This window comes from Cucumis melo, chromosome 10, assembly GCF_025177605.1.
Source record: "Cucumis melo cultivar AY chromosome 10, USDA_Cmelo_AY_1.0, whole genome shotgun sequence".
NCBI classification, from domain to species: domain Eukaryota; kingdom Viridiplantae; phylum Streptophyta; class Magnoliopsida; order Cucurbitales; family Cucurbitaceae; genus Cucumis; species Cucumis melo.
In genome coordinates, this window is record NC_066866.1 from 24,346,456 (window position 1) to 24,369,656 (window position 23,201).

Consider the following 23,201-nt stretch of genomic DNA (forward strand, 5'->3'; position numbering starts at 1 on the left):
TGTGGAAATATATATATAATTTAATTATTATGTGAAAAGAAAAGATAATTATATTTGTTCAAATATAATTATTTAAAGTAAAATAATTAATTATTTTGGAGAAAGATAAATAATAATTAATTATTGTGGAAGATAATTAATTTTAGATAAAAATAAATAATAATTAATTATTGTGAAAGATAATTAATTAGTATGCATAAAGATAAATATTGATTACGGAGTGGAGTTGTAATAGTTGGGTTAAGATAATTATTTATTGGAAAATATTTGATTGATTAAAAAGAATTAAAGATTTAAGTTAATTTGAGATTTTGGAGGAAAAAGTTGCTTTTAGTGGAATTGGATTTAATTGAGTATATATATATATATAGATATTTAATTAATAATTTGGAAAAGTGCAGTTAATTAAATGATGAAATATAATTATATTTGTTTGGAAAAGAAGATAATTTATGAGGAGAGAGATAGTTGATTTGATTGGACGAAAAAGATAATTATATTTGTTTGGCTAAAATCTCCAAATAAGATATTCTCCTACTAAAACTTCGAACTGAATTTAAGAGATCGCATGTAATTATGATTATGCATTGATGGTATCTAAAATGCATAACTTGATGATATTGATAATGACTATCATTTTATGGATGATTGATGACGACGACTAATGTTATGTTAATGACTGGTAGTATGATTGATGTTGATGTTAATGTATGATATATTAATCATATGATTAAGGACGTTAAGATTAATATTCATGTCTTATTTATGATGTTTATGATATGCTACATGCTATGGATGAGCGTTTTGTTAACTTTGTCGATTAGAGTTGTACCCACATGGATGTCTCTCGGGATCACCACCTTTTATGACTGTGTAGTCCGACGGGATTACCAGTCCATTATGACATTAACATTGACATAGACATGATTACGAGTGATTCGACGGGGTCTTTGTGGTGGAATGAGAGGGAAGGGAAAGATTAGGAAAACCCGTTTTCCTAAGTTTGGGCTCGAAAACATGTAAGGTAGAATTTGAAAAGCAACTTGAGAAGAAAGTAAAGGTGCTTAAATTAGACGGAAATAGTGAATATGGATTATCATCGCTTTATGAATTTTGTGAGGTTAATGGATATAATCCATCAAACTATATATAGTACCTCGTCACAACAAATGGTGTAGCTAAAAGTAAGAAACAAACTTTGAAGAACATAGTTAATTGCACGTTAAATAGTTTAGGTTTTTCTCACAATTTGTGGGGGAAAGTTTTGCTTACAACAAATTTTATACACCTAAGAAGACTTGTGAGTCACCCGATGAAGTGTGGAATGGGAAGTTGTTGTCATATAAAATGTTGAAAGTGCGGAAGTTGTTTGACAAAGATACAAATTCCTTTATTAAAAAAAAAAAAAAAAAGAAAAATTAACCTAAGAAAATTGGTTGTGTTAACACATGATAGTACTGGTTATAAATTTATGGAAATTAAATAAAAAAAATAAGTGATATTAATAATAATATAACCTCATAAAATGTATTGAAGTTGAATTCTTTAATGCAATATTTTCTTTAAAGAAAGGACACTGCAAAAATTCAAGATTATGATATGGTAGTTTTGAACAGTATGTAGTTGACATACAAGTGGATCATTTTATTCAATAACCAAAAGGTCTGTAAAATATGGATCCTAGTAATATTATGGATATGACCACTTTGTAATAATTACAAATAGGTTGATCTAAATATTTCATGTAGAGACATGTGAGTGGAAATATCTTATACAAATTTGTAAAGCGCTAAACCGTGAGATATTTAATATCTTTCATAAATTTGTTAATTGGTGAGATAAATATTTAATAAGATGATTGACTCAATCTTAATCTTGTGTGAGTTATGAACTCTCATGAGTGAGGTCTCGTCCTTTGATTACGCAAGTGAAAGTAGTGCAATCTAACCACTTTGGAGACTTGACTAAATGAAGAGCTGGAACCATAACTTTACAAGATAGAATTTACTCATTTTTGTTTAGGGCAAGTAGATGAGTAACTTCCTTGAGTGCTAATTCTTAGTCTTGCACAAAAGGCTCCACCTTTTCACTGGTATGGGAGGGACTTAGTTTTTTGTTGAATCATAATCAAATTGTTCATTAAAGAAATGAGTGGTACTTAGGAAAATGATATAATTACATGGAGTGAAACAAACATTTTGATCTAGTTCTAATTGTGAACAATTCATGAAGATCTACTTTCTTACACTGATTATATTTCATTGACACAACATGTCAGTGTCGTTAGTCAATTATGAGTTTATACTTTATACTAGTTTTCCATGTAGTTAATGTATGAATGTTAACTTAATTAAAGATTTTAATTAATCAATTTTGGATCATTGAAGATTACATTTTGTAGGTTCATAAGGTCCCTTTGCTAGCTCACCACAAATAAACAAGAATGAAATAAGAAACGTTCAATTTTATGAGCTTTCTATTTTGAGAAAAAGTCTTACAAATCTTAGCGAAGGGTACTCTAAATTTTTTTCTTCCTCATTCCGTCTCCATCTTTCAAGAGTGGTTTCCACAAGTCGAGTCCTAGCCGAAGCCGTACCAATAAAGATCTCATGGAAAAGGTAAATTTTGCGAAGAAGATTACCGATTGGAGGAGATTTTGCTACAATTGTAGATCTTAAAATTTATGATCCTTAACAATTTCTAAATATTCATATTTCTAGGCTATTTGACAATGCCAAGAGGTTGGCGTTTGCCATTATGTCATATTATGATGTCAATAAAATGCTCTTTGCCTACACTAACAACTTTCCTCTACTTATAAATCTCACGACCTTGTAATCTTAATAAGATACGTGTGGATAATACTTCTCATCGTCAATTTATTTTAAGATGAAATTTCATATGATTGTAGCTCTGAGATAAAATATGATGTCTGTGATAGAGTTGTTAAGAAAAAGCAATTAGTTTTTGTGATATTTATAATATAATAAGTAGATCTATAAGGGTGACTAGATCATCCTTAGACAATCTCTCAATTTCAAATTACTATAAAAGATGAATATTAAACATTTTTATAATTTCAACTTTCTATTTAAACACAGTTTCTTAACCAAGTTTTTTTCTTTCTATAGTATATTATTAAGGGGCGTTTGCAAAAATAGCAAAAAAAAAAAAAATTGTTTATAATAGTTGGGTCCATATCAGTACATTTTCTAAATTGCAAAAGTAGCAAATTTAAGAGCGGATAGTCATCTGATAGTCCTTTGGTAGCCCTCTGATAACCCTCTGATATATTTAATTACTTGTAATATTTATCATATTTGCAATACAAAAAAATGTGTTATTGGCGACTTTTTTTCTAAATTTTTTGTCATCCAATACGATTTTCCTATAAAGTTGGTGGTTCTAGCTAGTTACTCTAAATGATTATTAGAGTTGGACACCGTTAAGTTGATCGATAAAGCAAATAAAATCTAGGTTGATATGATTTTAAAAATTATGGATTTTTGAAGTATTTTTATAGTCTATTAATTGTTGATTAATTAAATTAAAAATAGATTTGCTATTTTCCCTAACCGAAAACGGTTTAGCTACTTTTCAAAATGAAATTTAAAAAGAAAATGTTACCATAACAATGTTTTTTCAAGTTTTAGTTGTTTTTAGGTTAAAAGAATAACCAAAATAATTAGTTTTAATCGAAGGAAACTTTCATAAATATAACAAGCTAAAATATTTACAGACTGTGTAACAAAATCTATAAAATTAGCCATTTTTTAAATATTTTAAGTTTGTCTTTTATCTTTTTATCTTTTTACTCTTTTTTTAGTTGCGATTTCTATCTTTCTTCTTTCTCTTTTTTGTTTACGTTGTTTAGATTTGGGTAACCACATCAAATTACTTTCTATCGTCTTTCTTATTTTTCTCTTCTTTTTTTTTTTTTTTCGCTGCGTGCATGTCTTTCTTCTTTTTTTCCTTTTTTTCATTCACTGGGTGCATCGTCTTTTTTCTTTTCCTTTTTACGTAATTTAGATTGGGGTAATCAAATTTAAAAGATGGTATAAAGTCTAAAAAGAATTTTAGACAATTTAGATTAGGATAACCAAAGATAAAAGATTGTGTATAAAGAATCTTGAAAAAAAATCATTTAACAAAATCTAAATGATCGTGTACCAAATTTTGAAAAAAAAATTAATAACGTTCATGTACCAAATTTTAAAACAAAATCGTTTAAATTTAGGATAGTCAAATCTAAAAGATCATGTAGCCAAATCTAAACGATCGCATACCAAATTTTGAAAAAAAAAATCGTTTAGATTTGGGATAGCCATATTTCCCAAATTTAAACAATTGTGTAACCAAATCTAAACGATTATGTAATCCAATTAATTAAACGATCATATAACCAAATGCAACGACAGAATTGAAAAAAAAAATCTAAACGATTGTGTATCAAACAATAGCCAAATCTAAATGATTGTATACCAAATATATTACGCGTGTTACCAAATATATTGAGTGCATGTTGACAAAAGACCCCTTTAATTAATTACTAATTATTATATTACACAAAAATAACCCAAATAACCCAAAAAGAAAAAAGAAAAAAGAAATGTAACCTCCTAAGAAACTTAAATTCGATTTAAACATTTCAATATAAAGAACTGACCTAACAACAGTAAAAGTATCTGACAATTGAGATCATGAATGAATGAATTACAGTGTTGTTCTTCAAGAAACCTTCGATTGGAAAGTAAGATTTAAAAATGAATTATAGTAGCCATTTTTTATTATTCTTTTCTTTCGAATTTAGATAGATATGGTACCTTTTAAGTTTATCATAACGTTATGAAGTTTATCATAACAAGTCCTTCTTCCACGTTATGATAAACTTCATCGAGTTCAGCTTCTTCCACACGAACAAACTCCCTATTAACTAGTGGAGGTACAATAGGTAGATCATACAATGATAATTATTATTACATATATCAAGGACTTGTTATAGATAATCTGTAACATCAGGAAGTCTCCTGTTGAAAAAAAATCACGAAGGACTTGTTATTGCATTTCAATTGAAAACATAGTTCTTATTGCTTGTTCATTTGATATAGGATATGATATAAATCTTATTAGTCTTGAACAATTATTAAAGTTTCATTTAATCTTTTATCTTCAGATATAACTCAAATCAGTCTTGAACAAATCATATGATCTTTATTTAAAATATATCTAAGAAGCTAAGGACTTACCTTAGTAAAGATCTTTAATGGATTGTAGTTTGAAAGCGTCTTGATTCGATATCTTGAAGAAGAATGAATTTTTCTTGTTACAAATAGAGAATGAATAATTTGAAACCGAAATAGGAAAAGTAAACTTAAAAGATTTTTTGTTTAAAATAATTTTAAAGATTCTTGGTCAAGGATCTTAAGAAGACTTGTTGATGAAGTGAGAAAAATATCTTTCTCTAAAAAATCATCATGCGAGAGAGAATGCAAATTTATTGATGAAATAATTAAAGTATCTTATCTAAAAACATTTAATGAGAGAGAAAATGCCACCAATTGAGAAAAAACAAATATCCCCAATAATTTGGAATATATTTTTCTTTTTATATTAAATAAATAAAAAGAAATTAAATATAATTTTTGTCAAAAACATAAAAAATTATTAAAAACACAAAAAAAATATTAAATACAACTTACATTGTTATTTATGTCTTAATCTACAAAAATTAGGAGTATGTAATATTAGAATATGAATAAAATCTATAACTAAAAACAAAATATAAACGAGAAAAAATGGTAATTAATGAGAATAAATAAAAATGAAGGAATTGGAATGAACCGAAGCAACGGAAGGGAAAGGGAAAGAAATGTGATGGATTATTTAAAAAAAAAATAAAAAATAAAAAAACAATAATTAAAATGAAGTACAGAGTGGTAAAGAAAGTGAAGGGCAAAATAAGATAAAGTGTAAAAAAAGATTGTTGATAGGGGAAGGACCGCTAACCAAACCTTCTTCTTTGAAAATTTAAAAAAAAAAAACCAAACAAACAAAGAGGTCATAAAAGAACAAATGAAAAAGGAAAGAGGAAGATGTACAAATGATATAATAAGAACAATTACAAAAGTAGTAGCAAAGATCTCAATGATGAACCACATCCAAAAAGAAAAAGACCAATCTCAGTCTTGAGTAAAATCATGATGATAAAGACCCTTCTCTAAGCCACAGAATTTCCTTTTTGTCATGTCAAATACAACTTTCAAGATTTCATAGGTTTCTCAATCCTTTATTTCCTTTGTTTACAAGTGGTTGAGATATTTGCTGGTTGGGATCACCTCTATGCTTATCGATGCAAAAAAAAAAATAGTAAACTTTTGTAGCAGGGAGAAGAACATTGTTGTTGTTGCTGCTTGTGGAAGATCATCCAAAAGCGACAAGTTGGGTGGTTGAATTGAGAAAGGAGAGTGTTTCTTTTCTTTTCCATTATCCTTTTTTCAGCATGTAAACAAAACAAGTTTAAGTAACCTAAACTATAATGCGAAATTATTAAATAGCCCCGTGAGAATTCTTACATAATCCAACACATCAATGATAATAACAACTTAAGAGTAGATTAGAATTGTTAATCAAACTTAAGGTACTAATGTCAATAGAAACTAAATCCAAATCTACTCACAAAACTTGCAAAACAAACCAATCACCAACCCTGTAACAAGCATTTTTCATCACAATTTTGGGCCAAGCCACCCTTTCTCTAATTATTTATAAGATGTCCTGTACGAAGGAAAAAAAAAAAAGCACAAAGTATAATCTTAAGTTGGGGAAATTTTGAATTAAGAAAAAATATATATGCATATTGTTCATTTGGCGAAGGGCATAACCAAAGGGGGATATGTAAGTACATTATCATTTAATACCTTTTCACCTTAAACTTTGATATAGAATTTCATTTACACTGAGAATATCCATTAACTTCAGGATTTATCCATACATAAGACAAATCATTTACTTTAGACAACCAAGCTCGCTTTTGAGAGCTTGCCAAATTCAAATTGCTATGTTAAGAACTATAAACGGAGGTAACTGAAGTACAAGGCTTCGGCATACTGCAATCCGACGCGCACCGTGTATGCCTCAGTCATTGCCAAAATCTGCAGTTATGGTGATCAAGATAAGAATGATTCACATGGAGGCTTGCTGCCGATTGAAGTATCAAACTCATAAATCAAAGATCACATGGGGCCTACTTAAAGAGAAATGAATGGTAGGGCCTTCCTAAACACAGAATTGAAAATTCAAACACCAATTGAAATCTAACCAGAAAAAGACTAGAGAATACAAAGATCTCTAGGAACAAAATAAATTGATTAAGGTATGACAGGGTAAATCCGTATGTAGGAAATTGATTGTCACTAAATGTGGATCCCACATCCACCTGTTATGGTATGAAATCAAGTACTCTTTCACTCATCTATATGGCCTTGGAAATCTAGACAAACAAGACAGGACATCTTTCATAAACAATGTACTCATGAGAAGCCTATAATTACAAATAACTGTAATTTGTACACCACCAAGACAGAAGAGCCCAAAAAGAATCAAAAGAACAAAACTTATCCTGAAACGCCCTACTATTCCTTCCGTTCCAAAGATGCCACAAAAAGCGCGTGGGTAGTACAACTCCACAAGATTGTTCCTTTCACACAAAGTTGCCACCATCCAAGCCATCATGCAATAGTCAATCCTCATGGGGAGACAACCATCCAACCCAAAAGTATATAAATCCTACTCCACCCTTTGGAAGTGAACCAGCCATGTAAGAATAAATGGTCTAAGGTCTCGACCTCCTTCTGGCAAAGAAGACACATGGAAAGGGAAAGAGACCAATTACGAAACCTCCTTTGGAGCTTGTCATGAGTGTTGAGGTTTCTGTAAGCAAGGGACCAAAGGAAAAACTTCATTTTCTAGGAATTTTTGGTTTGCAAATAAGATTGAACAGAGGGAGATAATATAGATATCATGGTACAGAGTTGCAAGAGGTTATGTGTCTCCCATCAGCGACCACAAAGTCGGTAAAGGAAAAACGTTGATATTTTTCTTTTAAAATACCATTCCATAATCTAAAGCTTCTTTTGTCTCTTGGCTCAATGGAGCTCCACCCGTGCTCATCCACACCATAAATAGCACTAATCACCTTCCTCCAAAGGGCATTTTCTTTGTGGCAAAATCTCCAAAGCCACTTCATCAAGAGAGTACTATTTTTCTGACTAAGAGAGCCAATTCCCAAGACTCCATAAATAGTAGAGAGAGAGGTCCACTTCCAATTAACAAGATGGGTAAGCCGAATTACTAATTCCTCTGCTCCAAAGTCACGAACAAGCTTCTCCAAGTGAGAAATATAACACTTTGAAGCCTTCACTAAGGAGAAGTAGCACGGTAAGCTTTGAAGAACCGACAGAGCAAGAGTAAGCCTACCCTCTTTAGAAAGGACCAAGCCTCGTCATTTGTCGATTCTTGTTTTAAATTTCTCCTCAAGAGCAGTCCACACCTCCTTAGCCGCAAGCTTTCCACCCAAGGGGAAACCTAAATAGATGAAAGGTAATTTATCAGCTTTGCAAGCCAACAAAAATCACTAGAAACAGCCTCATCATCACTAAGATTGATCCCATAAGAGAAGTTTTGGAGGCGTTGAGGGAGAGGCCCGATCCGAGTAAGAAAAGATTAACAATAGAGACCACCAAGCCCTCAGATTCCCAGCACACCAAGAGCAAAAGATCAAAGTGTCATCTGATATTGATGATGGTAAGAATCCTTTTCAAGGAACTTAGCCGGCCCTATATGCTTTATCTCTCAGAAAAGAAGCATCTATAGGTGAATTTTGGAAGTCTAGTGAGAAAACTAGGAACCTCTTCTTCAAATACCATCTTAAAAAAGATGAGCTTGTGGTTTGGACCTCATTGTCTTTGCTATTAGATTACTGTTACAACTTTCCTCTCCCTCAGAAACCAGTGTTAATTAGTGCTGATTGATAGCTCTAAAAACACATATGGAGGGGAATGCATCCAAAGAAAATTAAATTCTTCACATGGGGGCTTAATACAAGTGACATTATTTAGAAGAAATCTCCCCTTGTGATCCATTTCTCCATCTTGCTGTCCTCCATGCATAGAATATGGAAACAGAAATCCATATTTACAGCCGTCTTACCTTTGCATATATCACAACTTTAAGAGAAATTATATCTTGTATACTTTTGGCTAGAATTTGACTCGCCCTGGTGACATCATCTCCCTTTAAAGGAAGAGAATACTGCCTGAATTTCATGCAAGCCTTCTTTTGGAGTCTGATTGAAAGAAATGGTCGTCTCTTCAACAATAAGAAGCATGATTCTCATCCTTTTTAAACTCTATTTTTCTCTTAGCTTTAATCATGGAGAAAGCTAAAGCCTCTTCTTTCCAATTGCAGTTTATCTGCTGTTATTACACACTGGACTAGATTCCTCTAATTACTCATGATAGGATCTTTGGTATACATATCAATGAAATGGTTTTCGTTTCCTATTGGTTAAATTACAAGTTTACTCCTTGAACTTTTGGTTTCTATCTATTTGGTCTTTTAACTTCCAAAAGTGTGTAATAAATCCCTAAATTTTCAATTTTGTTTCTAACAAATTCCTAAACTATAATTTTGTGCCTAATAGGTCCTTGAACTATCCATATTTTATCTAATAGCTCCCTAATACATTTAATTTTTAACAAAGATTCATGGGTAATTGATGCACGGGATATAAAATTGAATTTTATGTTTTATAGAATCAGTAGATACATGAATTTTACAAAAATATGTCGACTTGGCCCCAGACCTATTAAATACAAAATTGAAAATTTTAGGAACCCATTTGGACATAAAATGAAAGTTAAAGAATCTATTAGGGGCTTTTTTAAATATATTTAAAAATTAATTAAGAGTGTTAACAATTACCAGTACTGTTTTGATATTTATATTTAATTATTTAATTTTAGTTCTTCACAGAAAATATGATAAATGACATCAATAATAATCATCCAGAATCTTAAAGATTCAATATCCATACTCATGAAACTATATATGCAATCTAAATGGAATCCTAGGGATCTATGGGATCAATCCCAATTTATGTTGATCTCCCTAATCAAAATTCATCATGTCATGCAATTACCTGAATCAAAGAATACAACATTTCAAGACTAGCCCCTTTTGTTCCGTCCTTCCCTCTTCATTTCCTGAAAATGACATTACACAGTCATCTCAAACCCCAAATCAAACACTAATGATGATTAAGGTCCCATTTTAAGGTAACCATTTCATTTTTTAGTGTATCCAATTTTCCAATGGTTTCACCTTACTAGAGAAACACATGAAATCCTAGTCAATTTCTAAAAACAATAACAAGTTATTGAAAACTACTTTTTTCTACCTTTCAAAATTTGGCTTTGTTTTTTAAACATCAATAGAAAGTCCATAACAAACATCAAGGCCTATGGGTGAAAAGTAGTGTTTATAAGCTTAATTTTCTAAACCAAGCAAACAAACCCAAATTACCCCCAACAGAATGTCACACATGCTGCACATCCAAGTTATAGCAAGAAAAAGATGAATTAAAGTATGTTTTAAAATAGTAAGTCTTTAACATGTATTTTAGCTTTTGAGAATTTTTTCTTTCAAGAAACCAAGTTTTCATTAGGAGAAATGAAAGAATATACCAGAGGATATATAATAAACAAGCCAACCAAAAACAAACAACAGAAGGAAAATTTTAGCTGCTAGCAAATATAGTACCACATAAATTTAACCGGAAAAGGTAGTCCCAGTAAGTCCTAATTCAAGCACCAAACAGTTTTAAATGAATGATATATCCTTTGAAAAAATGACTCAGAAAGGAAAATTCATCATTGTAATCTTGTTACAGATGCTTTTCTCTTAAGAACAATGAAAAATTTCAATTGGAGATCTAAATAAGCACCTTCAGGAGGCTGAGCAAGTTTCCTATTATGTGACGACATCATTTCTTTCTTCAGTTGTGTCAATATGTCCTCCATTGTATATTCCCTTTGCCATTTGGCAAGCATGGGAAGCAGGTTCTTTTCAACCTGGTAATATTACCAAGCACACATTATTTCCATTTATGAAATGACTATAAATGCCTAGAGAAATAGTTCATACCACTCCAGTTTCAGGATTGACACAGGTCATGTTTATCCTACTTTGGAATCTAACAGCTGGAGGATTATCCGGATAATCCTTTCCACAAAATAGCTTCAATTGGTAGATTCTCCCTTCATGAACAGTCTAAACAGACACAACATCAAACCATCAGTTTTTAAAAGAAACAATAAGCTAGAGGAAAACTGAAAGACATCTAAAAGGGTATAAAATTGGAAGGAAAAACAATAAAAAGAATCATGCTAAATTGCCAAGAACAGTTTCTTTGCAACAAGAAAGTTGAAGTTGAGAGAGAGAGAGAATCCTTGTAATTTATGGGTGATTAATAAGTTCAACATCCAAAGGCACTTATCGTTATTAAGTGTCACAAGCAAGATCAATTACCAATTATGATGAGTCAAAACTCTGATACCTCATACTCATCCCATAAGCTTATTTAGATCAATACCATTCTAAAAAAATCAGCAGCACAACTAAAACCTTTAAACATTTTTTTTTGCTTACTTTTATTTTTCAAAAATATGACAACCTTCATAACAAATAACAAATGCAATTTAGGAGTAAATAAAATCCATTTTCACAGAGAACTCAATGACATTAACTTCAACCTTGAATTTAATAGCCCCAAACTCATGCAAACAAGAAAAAGGTCCCAACACATAAGCTGAAAATTTGGAACTCACATTAGGTGGACCTATAATGGTCCCAGTCCAAGATTGCATTAATAAATCATCTGGGTCGTCCATGCCATAGCTGACAGTTCCATCCCCTATCCCTTTTTCACCTCTCTCGAGCTCTTCCAATAATCTAAAATTCCGAGGAACTGCAAACAAGCAGATGTGCATAGGTCAAGCAAAGGAATATGTTTAGCAAGTTAAAACTATTATGCTTCAAAGATGCAACATAAATGGCTCTATGGGTTTCAAGATAGATAACACACATAATCAGATTAGGGGTGAGAGATAAAGGATATAATTTTTTTTTTCTTTTGAAAAGCAATAAAAAGTGAGAGCACAGTAGATAGATTTTACATGCACATACACACAAAAAGTACAACTGTATCATAAAACTGGTCAAGGAATCTCGTTTAAGTCTATTAAAAAAATACAACACAAACATAGTGTCATTCCTCTTTAAAAGATTAGAACCAAGATATAATAAGGGCATGCTAATTAAATTAATCAAGATCTCAACGGAAGCAAGTTGGCTATCATGAAGGGCTGTGCTAAAAAGTAGGAAGACTTCAGTTTGGCTAACATGTCCATGTCAGACACGGGTCAGACACTTGAATACTCCAAAACATGTAGGACATGTATCAGAAACTTAATATCACAATAGTTGTGTTATCTACTAATAATACAAAGTCTATTAATTCATCATTTGTTAGATAAACATTGAACAATTGTTAAGCATACTAAACTGATACATAATAATATAGGACAAAAATTATTAAATTTTCAATGAAAAATACATGAGGGACTTTCTTTGGGAAGGTGTGGATCGGGCAGTGGGGAAACTACTTGTGAGTATGGGGGTCTCGAGATTGGCAATCTAAGGACTCGGAACAGAGTTTTATTGGCTAAGTGGCTTTGGCGCTTTACCCTTGAGCCTGAAGCTTTGTGGCACAATATTGTGGCGAGTAAGCATGGTAACCACCCTTTCGATTGGGTGGAGAAAGGGTTAAAGACACACACCAAAACCCTTGGAAAGATATATCGTTCAAGCTTCCTACCTTTTCTCATTTTGTGAGGAGTGTAGAGGGAAACGGTAGGGATACATATTTCCAGGAGGATCAATGGGTGGGGGATGGAGCTCTTTCTACAGTTTTTCCTCATTTGCATCCCTTAAAAGCTGTCCAATCTCTGATTTTTTTAGTTTGGTCGGAGAAGTTTGTTTCTTTCTCCTTTGGTTTCTATCGTAATTTGTCCAATAGGAAATGTTGGAGGTTGCCTCATTGCTTTCTTTATTGGAGGGGTACCCTTTTTGGGGGAGAGAGGGGATGTTCAAATCTGGAGTCCAAACCCTACGGAGGGGTTTTCTTGTAAATCCTTCTTCAGACTGTTATTAGATCCCTCCCCCTTTGGATTGTCCTTGTTTGATATTATTTGGAGGATTAAGATACCTAAGAAAGTTAGGTCCTTTATTTGGCAAGGGTTGCTCAGTCATGTGAACACTTGTGATAGGCTAATTCGAAGAAAAACTATACTTGTGGGTCCTTTTTGTTGCATTTTGTGTCGGAAGGCGGAAGAAGGCATGTATCATCTTCTTTGGGACTGTCAGTATACGAGGATGGTGTGGATTCTTTCTTACTGGAGTTCAGTATTAGTATCACTGGTCAGAGAAACATTCGAGCCATGGTCGACGAGTTCCTTCTCCATCCACCTTTTGGAGGGAAAGGTTGTTTTATGTCGCTTGTTGGAGCTTGTACAAGTATGTGGGATATTTGGGGGGAGAGGAAAGATAGAGTTTTTAGAAGGAAGGAAAGGGACCCTTGGGAGGTGTGTGGTCCTTGTAAAGATTTCATGTCTTTGGGGTATGGTTTCAAAGCTTTTTTGTAATTATTCGCTAGCAAACATCTCTCTTAGTTGGAATCCCTTCCTTTAGTGGGAGGTCTTTAGAGGATGTTTGCTAGCCCTTGTAATATTTCATCTTTAATCAATGAAAGTTGCTTTCAAAAAAAAAAAAAAAAAAAATCGTCAAAGCAACCTTGCCAGCCATGGGTGACCCGTGAGAGAGGACTTTCCATAGGAAAAAAACGAAAATATGTGAGTTTAGGGAGTGGCAACAAAGGAGAAAGAGAGATGGAGGAGAGGAGAGACAATGGGAAGAGGGGAAAATATAATTTTATTTTTAGGAGAAATACGCTTTTGGTCCATGAGGTTTGCATTTGAATTGGGTTGCATTGCATTTGAGTTTTAAAACTCAACATTTGGTCCCTACCGTTAACACTTTTGGTCCTATTAATTTTCTGTTATATAAGGCTGACTAGACAATCATGGCTTAAATATATGAACCTTATATTTTTAAGTTGATGTGGCAAAATATGATATGATTTTAAAATATAAAGATAAAAAATAAAACAATAAATTTTTCTTCTCTCTTCTTTCTCGCTTGCCCTCCCATAACGCACATCATACCTTATTTTTTCTTGCTTGCCCTAGTATAACCCACATCATACCTTCTTTCATCATTGTATCTCTCACACCCAGAAGGGGAATGAGTTCTAGCCAAATACATTGCCTAGATGTTCCGTGGGTATTATGTTAAACTTACACCAACTCAATCTAACTTCATTAGGCTTTCCTTTTTAAATTCAATCAACTTGCATGACTATTGATTATGTTAATTAAAAAACTATCCTACCACTACCAATTAACTAGGTTGACTTGGGACTTGAGTTAATTTTCTGGACTATGTGGGTAAGAGTGCAGATAATTATAAATCATTCTTTACCAATATTGATGTAGATTGGAAGTCCACTTCAACATTGAAAATAAGGTTTCCATGCATTCAGAATGCAGAGTGAAAACTAACGACTATGAAATCGTGATTTTAAACAAGTTGAGATAACAAGGTACATTAAATTGTAAGAGAACTACACACTGAAACCAATATCACGATGGAGTAATCAAATCAGACAAATCATTCTCAGAGTAAGAAGTTCACTAAAGATAAAAAAACTGCAAAAGGGCCAATCTTAAAACTTACAAGATGAAAAGTCTTGGATAAGCTTTCTACAAGCGAGTCAACTAAACTAGAGGATGACTTAATAGTTGGGCAAACAAAAAGATTCAGATAGATAAGGAAAGGACATTAGCCCTACTTCTAAAATTTAGAACGAAATTCATCCTCTCACAGACGATCCAATCAGTCCCAGGGCTAATCAAGTCATATTCTGAAAAGGTTGTGATTTTGATCTATTTAATTCAGATGGTAGTCGGAAGGTTTCATTTTTCTCTCCTTTTATATTACGATTTACCCATCTGCATTAATTCTATTTTTCTTTTTCAATGTATATATATAATAGCATAATATATACTGAATAAGAAACAGGAAAAAGGTCATTACTCAATTACAGCTTTTGATATCATAATTTTCCTACAATTAAGAACGGTTCATCTTCAATTAAGATCTTCAATTAAGATCGAAATATCTTAATTTTCTCAGAATTGTTCACCCACGGATCCAAATTTGAATTTGTATTGTTCTCAGCCATTATACAAACTTATTCGATCATCCACGACTTTGACAACAATGAATTTAACCAATTCGATCAAATAGTTCAAAGAAGTTCCTTTTTAATAACAAGAACAAACAATTAAAAGACCATCAAATAATCTAATCAAACACATGAACAACAACAACAAGAATTTGAATCCAAAGAAATCAGCCCCATCAATAACCAATCAACAAACAAACAATTCCAACAAAACCCAAAACCCACAATTCGAAAAATCCCAACTAACCCAACAACTTCAGAAACACCGATGGAGTGAACAAATAAACAAAGGTTGAGAAATCAAAACAAAAACCCACAAAAGGAAATGAAAGGATAGAAGAAAATTAGGGTTTTGAAGTACTCACCAACCACCCTGGATCCTTCGGAGCCCATGAAGCATAGAATACAAAGAGAGATTGAGAAAGTTTCCAGAGAAAGGAAAAAGGTAATGGAAAAAAAAAGGGAGTAAAAGTTGAAAAAATGGTCGAGTGTGATATTAAGCCCAAGCGGCCGTAAGACTTAGTCCCACCTACTAAATGACTGCTGCTTTCACCAGTTTCGCTGGCATAAGAAAGACGCCGTCCCAACGTATTATCCTCCGTGGACCTCTCCATGGTTGTTCTCATACACCTGCAGATCTTGACCCTACGATGTTGATATCGACCCGATCAAATAAACTAACAATTTAATAAACTTTCGTCTATAAGGACTGAATTCTTGTAAATTTTTGAAATAATTGAGTCCATAATTTTTCTTATATAACAATTAGTCCGTGTATTTTATAGTTTATAACGATTTAAGCATTATGGTATAAATTAACATGAAATATTATGTATAAATAAATCAATAAATTAATTAGAAACTCCATAATTATAAATACAAAGTATACATCATGAAATGATAAAATAATAAAATTTGATCCAACTATTATTTATTTATAATATGATATACCTTTTAAGGGTAAAATACTATTTCTGTCCTTCCTTTGTAGCCTCATTCCACTTTTTTCTATTTATTTTTAGATAGTCCAAAATTTTATATATTTGTAAAAAAAAAAAAAAAGAGAGAGAGAGATAGAATTACTCTTTATTAGTCTTACATACACATTTTTAGAAGGGATTTTCCAAAAATAAAACAAAGCATGAAAATATTTATAATGTATAGAACACTCTTGAAAAAAAAACCCACAACTTGAAATAACAAAAATATTCTTCGGTCACACACATCCTTAATCACATATGCGTGAAAAAACGATTAATAACGAATTTGTATCCAGTTTAAACTATCTTGTACCCAATCTAAACGATCTTGTACCCAGTGTAAACGATATTATACCAAATCTAAACAATTTTGCTACACGATCTTGTATCTTTGTACTAAGTCTAAACGATTTTGTACCAAGTCTAAACGATTTTGTACCAAATCTAAACGATCTATGATTGATAGTTGTCTATCTGGGATAGACAGCTGATTGTTTAGATATTGGTATACGATCTAACAATATTGTTTAGATCTTCTAGATCGTTTAGATCATGTACCAATATCATTTAGATCTTGTACCAAGAATATATATATATATATAAAGACGAGAGATGAAGAAGACGAAAGAAATTTTGGAAGAGGAAGTGAAAAAATCGCAAACAAAAAGGAGTGGGAATATGAAGAAGGAGAAGTAATAATGTGAAGAGAATAATAAATCGCAAAGAAAAAAAATGTAGTGGAGAATGATCCGCATTCAAAAACAATAAAGGAAAAATTTAGAATTTATGAAGAAACAATTGTGGCTTCATGGGTTTTAATTTTTTATTACATGGTTTGTAAATATTTTTTGTTTTCGTTACATTTATGTAAATTTAAAAGATACCTTTACGTTGTATTTTTTTTCAATAATGGAAATTAATTTTGTTATATAATTGTTTTTTTTCTTTAACAAATTAGTAGAGTTTCAAACATGGTAAGGTCTAACTTTAAATTTTTTTCAATTGAATATTTGTGTAGTTCAATCAGGAGATCCGGTAGAAACTCTCAAGCAAGTAAATACGTTAAGGATGGCGTATGATCTGACTTCGTTGTTATTTTAGGGTCCTTTTTGTTGTTGGTGTTTAGAGTCTTTTGTGTTGTTGCACTTCACCAAGAAGGAGTAGTAATTTGAGAGGCTTTAATGCCTAGACAGATTGCCTAGACAGAACATGTATTTCCTTGCCTTGTATCTCGCTTGATCAATTCGCTTACTAATCACCTCGCCAACTGAACTCACCTACTGGTCACCTCGCTAATTGATCAGAACACCAACTGATCAAGATGCCTAGTGGTCAAAACGCCTGGTTAAAAAACACAATATGCAAAATAGAAACTGGTTAGTAAATGAGTGAGTCACAGATTTCACTCTCTTTAGGACGTTTCACGACCCTACTCATTTGTGCAAACCGAATCTAAATGCTCCGTCGTCCCTAGTATAAAACAGCTGTGTGTTTTCAATTGGTTTTACGTTAAAACCAATCAAAATCTCAACACTCAAAATAGACATTATTTGCTCTAAATCTCACAAAAGAAAGTTTGAAAGAGAGTTTTCTTGCTTGTAATTTCTCACCGCAAAGTGAAGAATGAAAAGTGTTTATATAGAGTGAGGAGACAAAGAGAGATGTTGGAAATTAATTTGAGAAATTAATTTTTGCAATGTTTGTAATTAAGGTGAAGATTATGTTATTGGAAATTAAATGTAAAACAGTAATAAAACGTTTGATTCTTCAGTAATATTTGCAATAAAGATCATGTCATTTATTATATTTAATCTTGCTTGACCATTTGGCCTAGGATGTCAACGTATACGACGAGATATTCTAACGTCTTGCATAGCTAACATTACCTTGTAGTCATGATCAATATAACATAATTTACAAAATTCTATAACTCTATCGCGTATAACCCTCAAAACTTTCAATTGCACAACTTAATCCTTATCGTATATCATTGCATATCGCATAAAAAAATTATCATTCTGTTGTGTTCTAAGTAATAAACCCTATGGAGGTTGCTTGGTTTGGTCTTTATTTTTTTTTTCTTTTTCCCCTAACATTTGGAGATAATATTCTCAAACAATTTAGTTTGGCTCGTTGTGCAGAATAGGTTGTTGATGTGCTTTTGTACTATAGTTGATGGTATTATGACATCCTTGGTACTTGCACTCATTGTTGGCCGATAGAATTTTAATACCATTTATTATCATACTGCTCTTTTAGTAAGAACGTTTTGTGGGATGTGCTCTTTTAGGACTGACACTCATAAGATTTTTTATATAAACAAAAATTGAAAAGGTTTCTTTTAGAAAGTATAAGAGAAAACACCTCATTTTGGTTTTGGTTTTACTCAAATGTCTCAAAATCTTATTTATGAATAAATAAGATTTCAAAATTTTTATTAATCATTTCACATTAAATTTAAATAATTTTTATTTTAAAAAATTTATATAATATAATGTCATAATTATTTTATTTCACATTTGTTCACACGAGATTTTGCGAAGAAATTTGATTCGTGGAGTTGAACTTGTGTTGATGATGTATTTACATTGATTTGATGTGATGTGGTCCGATCTCTAGAATTTGATCCTCTGATTCTCTCCCAGTTGGATGCTTATGCTTGATTTAAGAAAGCGAACCACGTGATGTTCTTGGAGTTGGAGTCTTGGAAGAAAACTTGGATCTTCAAGAGAGCTTCAATCTTTGAGGGTGTTCTTGAAGTTGGAGTCTTCGAAGAAAGCTTGTAAGTTTGTATCTTCAAAAAAGCTTCAATCTTTGAGGATGTTCTTGAAGTTGGAGTCTTGGAACAAAGCTTCTATAAGGAGTTCAATCTTTGAGGGTGTTCAAAAAAGCTTCAACATTCTAAAGTCAAAAATTTTGCTTTAGAGCTTCTGAAGTTCAAAATTGTACAAAAGAGAACTCCTCTATTTATAGAATTTCTTGGTAGGCTTTTATGGACTTGAGTCTGGAGTTCACGGACCATACCCATAGACTCAATCACATGGATTTGGTTCATATTTTATTTTGGGTTAAATTAAGCTTATTTTAGGACTTGATTGAATTTTAATCCAAGTACATAATATTTAATTGAACCAAAATAATTAATTTGATTCAATTGACATTATAAAGACATGTGATATCATTATAATTGTCTAATTTGTCTTCAAATTTAATTTGGGACACATGTCAATTTTTAGTTAATCCAAAATACAATTATTTTAGTAAATGATGTAACAATTTGTGATTGGTTCCAAAATTTCTTATTTAACAAATGCCCTTTTCGAGATTTATGCACGTGTATGAGTGGGTGAATCTCGAAAAGATAAATTTAAAGTCCAAATACGAGTATTTTTTTTTTTTTTGCTCAATTTGACATATCCAATTAATCAAACTATGAATTTAGTACATGAATTTGATTTAAATTTGAATTAAGGGTTGGGATATGGCCAATCCTTAATTTGAGAAAAATTTAAGGTTTTATCCTAAATTTACTTTAATTTGAGGATAAAAATTTAAATTTGATGATGATTTGATTTTTTTAGATAGAATTTTGGAACCATATTTTAGTTTGAGAAAAGAATGAGGTTTCTATCATACCCTAATTTGTCTTGAGTATGGACAAGAATTTGAAATGACCAATTTTAATATTGGGATAAAATGGCCAAATTTAATTTTGAGATAAATATGAAATCTCAATCTTGGGATAAAGTTGAATTTATGGCTCCAATTTAAATTTGAGATAAAATGGAGATAAAATCTAAATTTTAATTTTAATTTGGAGGTAAAATCTAAACTTTGAAATATTCAAATATGCTTAATTATCTCAAAAAGTGGAACTCGAGATTTTATTCCAAAATAAAATAACACAAGATAATTGAACTTTAATTTTATTTAAAAAATTAAATTATTAAAATATGTTTAAACATCTCAAAAGTGAAATCCAAAATTTTATTCTAAAATAAAATAACATAAGATAATTCACTTTTAATTTTATTTTATTATTTAATAATTCCAAATCCTCTTAGCAATTGGACTTGTTAGCCTTATAAATAGACTCATACCTTAATCATTTTTTACTCGTTATGCAAAACAAAGGTATGAGAGAAACAACTTCTCTTTTCCTTCTTTTTTTTTCTTCTTCTCTCTTTTTTTTTTTTTTTTTTTTTGCAAGCCTTTGAAGGTCTCATGCTTGTTCATGATATTCTTTGACCATGTATATATATGAGGTTATAGTCTCCTCGGCGTCCTACTTCTTTGACCATCAACTTCTGGGATTTGTTCATGATAGATGATGCAACTCTATCATGACGTCCTCCTCCGTCTACTTTTCTTTCATATATTCTTTGCTCCAAGATCATGTCATCAGCACTAACTTGCTTTTGGTGAACTTCATTGGCAGAACGATGATTTACTTCATAGAACAATGCTTGCCTGGAGTCGGATACCTCGTAGTACTTTCAGATAGAAATCAACCAAGAGAGAGATGGACTTGACTGCGCTGCATTGAAGATGATGATCGCCTGGATTGCTTCGCATTGAAGATGAAGATGACGACCACATTTAAGATGAAGATGATTATCGTTTCTGTTGTACCCGTATTGAAGATAGATATGATGATCCATGAAGATGATGATCGTTTCTACTACACCGCATTAAAAAGCGCCACCTTGAAGATGATGATTATCTGCGCTACGTTATTGAAGATGATGATTGCCTGCATCGCGTTGCATTGAAGATGATGATCGTCTGCGTCGTTCTACATTGAAGATGATGATTGCTTGCGCCACATGAAGATGAAGATGTTGATCGCCTCGGTTGCAACATATTTGAGACGACGACCTTCTTGGCTGCAACATATTTGAGACGACGACCTTCTCGGTTGTAACATATTTGAGGCGATGACCTTCTCGCTATAACATGTTTGAGATGATCATCCTCTTGATGCAACCTATTGGAGATGAAGATCTTCTTACTACAATATATTTGAGATGACGATCTTCTCGGCTGCAACATATTTGAGATGGCGACCTTCTTGGCTGCAACATATTTGAGATGACGAGCTTCTCAGCTGCAACACATGTGAGAAGATGAAGATAAAGATCCTCTCGACTGCAACACATGGAAAAATCCTCGTCTGCAACATATCGGAGAGGAGTAGAGCTCGCTGGTCAACATTTTGGAGAGAGGCGAAGTTGCTACTGCAACGATGAAGTTTAAAGCCTTTGAACTTGAACTTGAAGAAGCAACGACGAAGTTTCTTGAGGAAGACGAAGCTAGCTATCTTAAGAAGGTAGACAATTAAATATCTCTGTTGTCACCAAAGAAGCCATCGAGGCTTAGCTACTGTTCATAAGAGTCTGGAGGCTACACGCAAAGATTTTAAGAACTTCAAGGGGAAACTTTTTACCCCGTTCTTTTTTTCTTTCGTTGTATCCTTGTAAATGCAAATTTTTTGTTGAATGGTAATGAAAATGTTTTTATTCTGGTGTGTCTGCTCCTGAATTTCATTTTGTACTATTTATGCATCCTTTACTATGCGCTTACATCATCCCACCAAGCGTACTAATTTGTTCACACGAGATTTCTAAAGAAATTTGATTCGTAGAGTTGAACTTGTGTTGATGTTGTATTTACGTTGATTTGATGTGATGTGGTCCAATTTCTAGAATTTGATCCTCTGATTCTCTCTTGGTTAGATGCTTATGCTTGATTTGAGAAAGCGAAGCACGTGATGTTCTTGGAGTTGGAGTCTTGGAAGAAAACTTTCAAAGGAGCTTCAATCTTTGAGGGTGTTTTTGAAGTTGGAGTTTTCGAAGAAAGCATCTTCAAAGGAGCTTCAATCTTCGAGGGTGTTCTTGAAGTTGGAGTCTTGGAAGAAAGTTTGTATCTTCAAAGAAGCTTCAATCTTTGAGGGTGTTCTTGAAGTTGGAGTCTTGGAAGAAAGCTTGTATCTTCAAAGAAGCTTCAACCTTCGAGGATGTTCTTGAAGTTGAAGTCTTGGAAGAAAGTTTGTATCTTCAATGCAGCTTCAATCTTTGAGGGTGTTCTTGAAGTTGGAGTCTTGGAAGAAAGTTTGTATCTTTAAAAGAGCTTCAATCTTCAAGGGTGTTCGACTTCAGGAGTTGAGGAGTTTTCTATCTCTTGGGAGAATTCTCTCTAAACCTTCTGAAGTAAAACATTTTCCTTTAGAGCTTCTGAAGTTCAAAATTTTCTTTCTGTACAAATGAAGAGAACTCTTCTATTTATAGAGTTTCCTAGTGGGCTTTTATGGACTTGAGTCTGGTCTGGTTTATGGACCATACTCGTGGACTCAATCACATGGATTTGGGTCATATTTTATTTTGGGCTAAATTAAGCTTATTTTTTAGCTCAATTGAATTTTAGCCCAAGTAAATAATATTTAATTGAGCCAAAATAATTAATTTGATCAAATTGTCATAATAAAGACACGTGACATCATTAGAATTGTCCAATTTGTCTTTAAATTTTATTTAGACACATGCCAATTTTTAGTTAATCCCAAATACAATTATTTTAGTAAATGATGTGGCAATTTTGTGATTGGTTCCAAAATTTCTTATTCAACAACATTTACTATGTATCTTATAACTTACCTATTTAATGTATTAATTAAATAATATATTTATTTTCATTTAATTTTATGATATCATTTATTAGATATCTATTTTAAATATTAAAGCAATTATGGTAAGAATATGTTAAAGAATTTCCACAAAATTATTTATCTTCTATTGATTGCA

The 23,201-nt window shown here is 32.1% G+C and overlaps 1 protein-coding gene and 1 long non-coding RNA gene across 5 annotated transcripts; both read right to left on the reverse strand.

Annotated features, from left to right (window-relative positions):
• Window positions 1–4,674: 4,674 nt before the first annotated feature.
• LOC127151293 (uncharacterized) lies at window positions 4,675–5,300 on the reverse strand. Its single transcript, XR_007824157.1, has 2 exons — window positions 5,247–5,300; window positions 4,675–5,027 (listed from the first exon to the last, which is right to left on the reverse strand). It is a non-coding gene; the product is annotated as an uncharacterized LOC127151293 (long non-coding RNA).
• A 775-nt stretch (window positions 5,301–6,075) lies between these two features.
• On the reverse strand, window positions 6,076–15,960 carry LOC103502532 (ubiquitin-conjugating enzyme E2 variant 1B-like). Of its 4 annotated transcripts, none has more exons than XM_008466491.3 (6): window positions 15,787–15,960; window positions 11,886–12,025; window positions 11,203–11,328; window positions 11,003–11,129; window positions 10,199–10,262; window positions 6,076–6,488 (listed from the first exon to the last, which is right to left on the reverse strand). In XM_008466491.3, exons 1-5 carry the CDS (start codon window positions 15,812–15,814, stop codon window positions 10,204–10,206), a joined length of 480 nt encoding a protein of 159 aa, XP_008464713.1. In that variant the 5' UTR covers window positions 15,815–15,960; the 3' UTR covers window positions 6,076–6,488; window positions 10,199–10,203. The 4 variants fall into 4 exon arrangements, with proteins under 4 accessions (XP_008464713.1, XP_050946716.1, XP_008464712.1 ...); XM_051090759.1 differs by lacking the exon at window positions 6,076–6,488 and adding an exon at window positions 6,590–6,774; XM_008466490.3 differs by lacking the exon at window positions 6,076–6,488 and adding an exon at window positions 6,878–7,151 and having other exon boundaries at window positions 15,787–15,958.
• Window positions 15,961–23,201: the final 7,241 nt, after the last annotated feature.

Bases quoted from the DNA above. Each gene is read 5' to 3' on its own strand.
- LOC103502532 (XM_008466491.3), bottom strand. From the start codon at position 15,814: ATGGGCTCCGAAGGATCCAGGGTGGTTG. The intron at 11,329-11,885 runs GTGAGTTCCAAA...GTGTCTGTTTAG, and splicing joins CCATTATAGGTCCACCTAAT to ACTGTTCATGAAGGGAGAAT. The intron at 11,130-11,202 runs GTATGAACTATT...TAATATTACCAG, and splicing joins TCAATCCTGAAACTGGAGTG to GTTGAAAAGAACCTGCTTCC.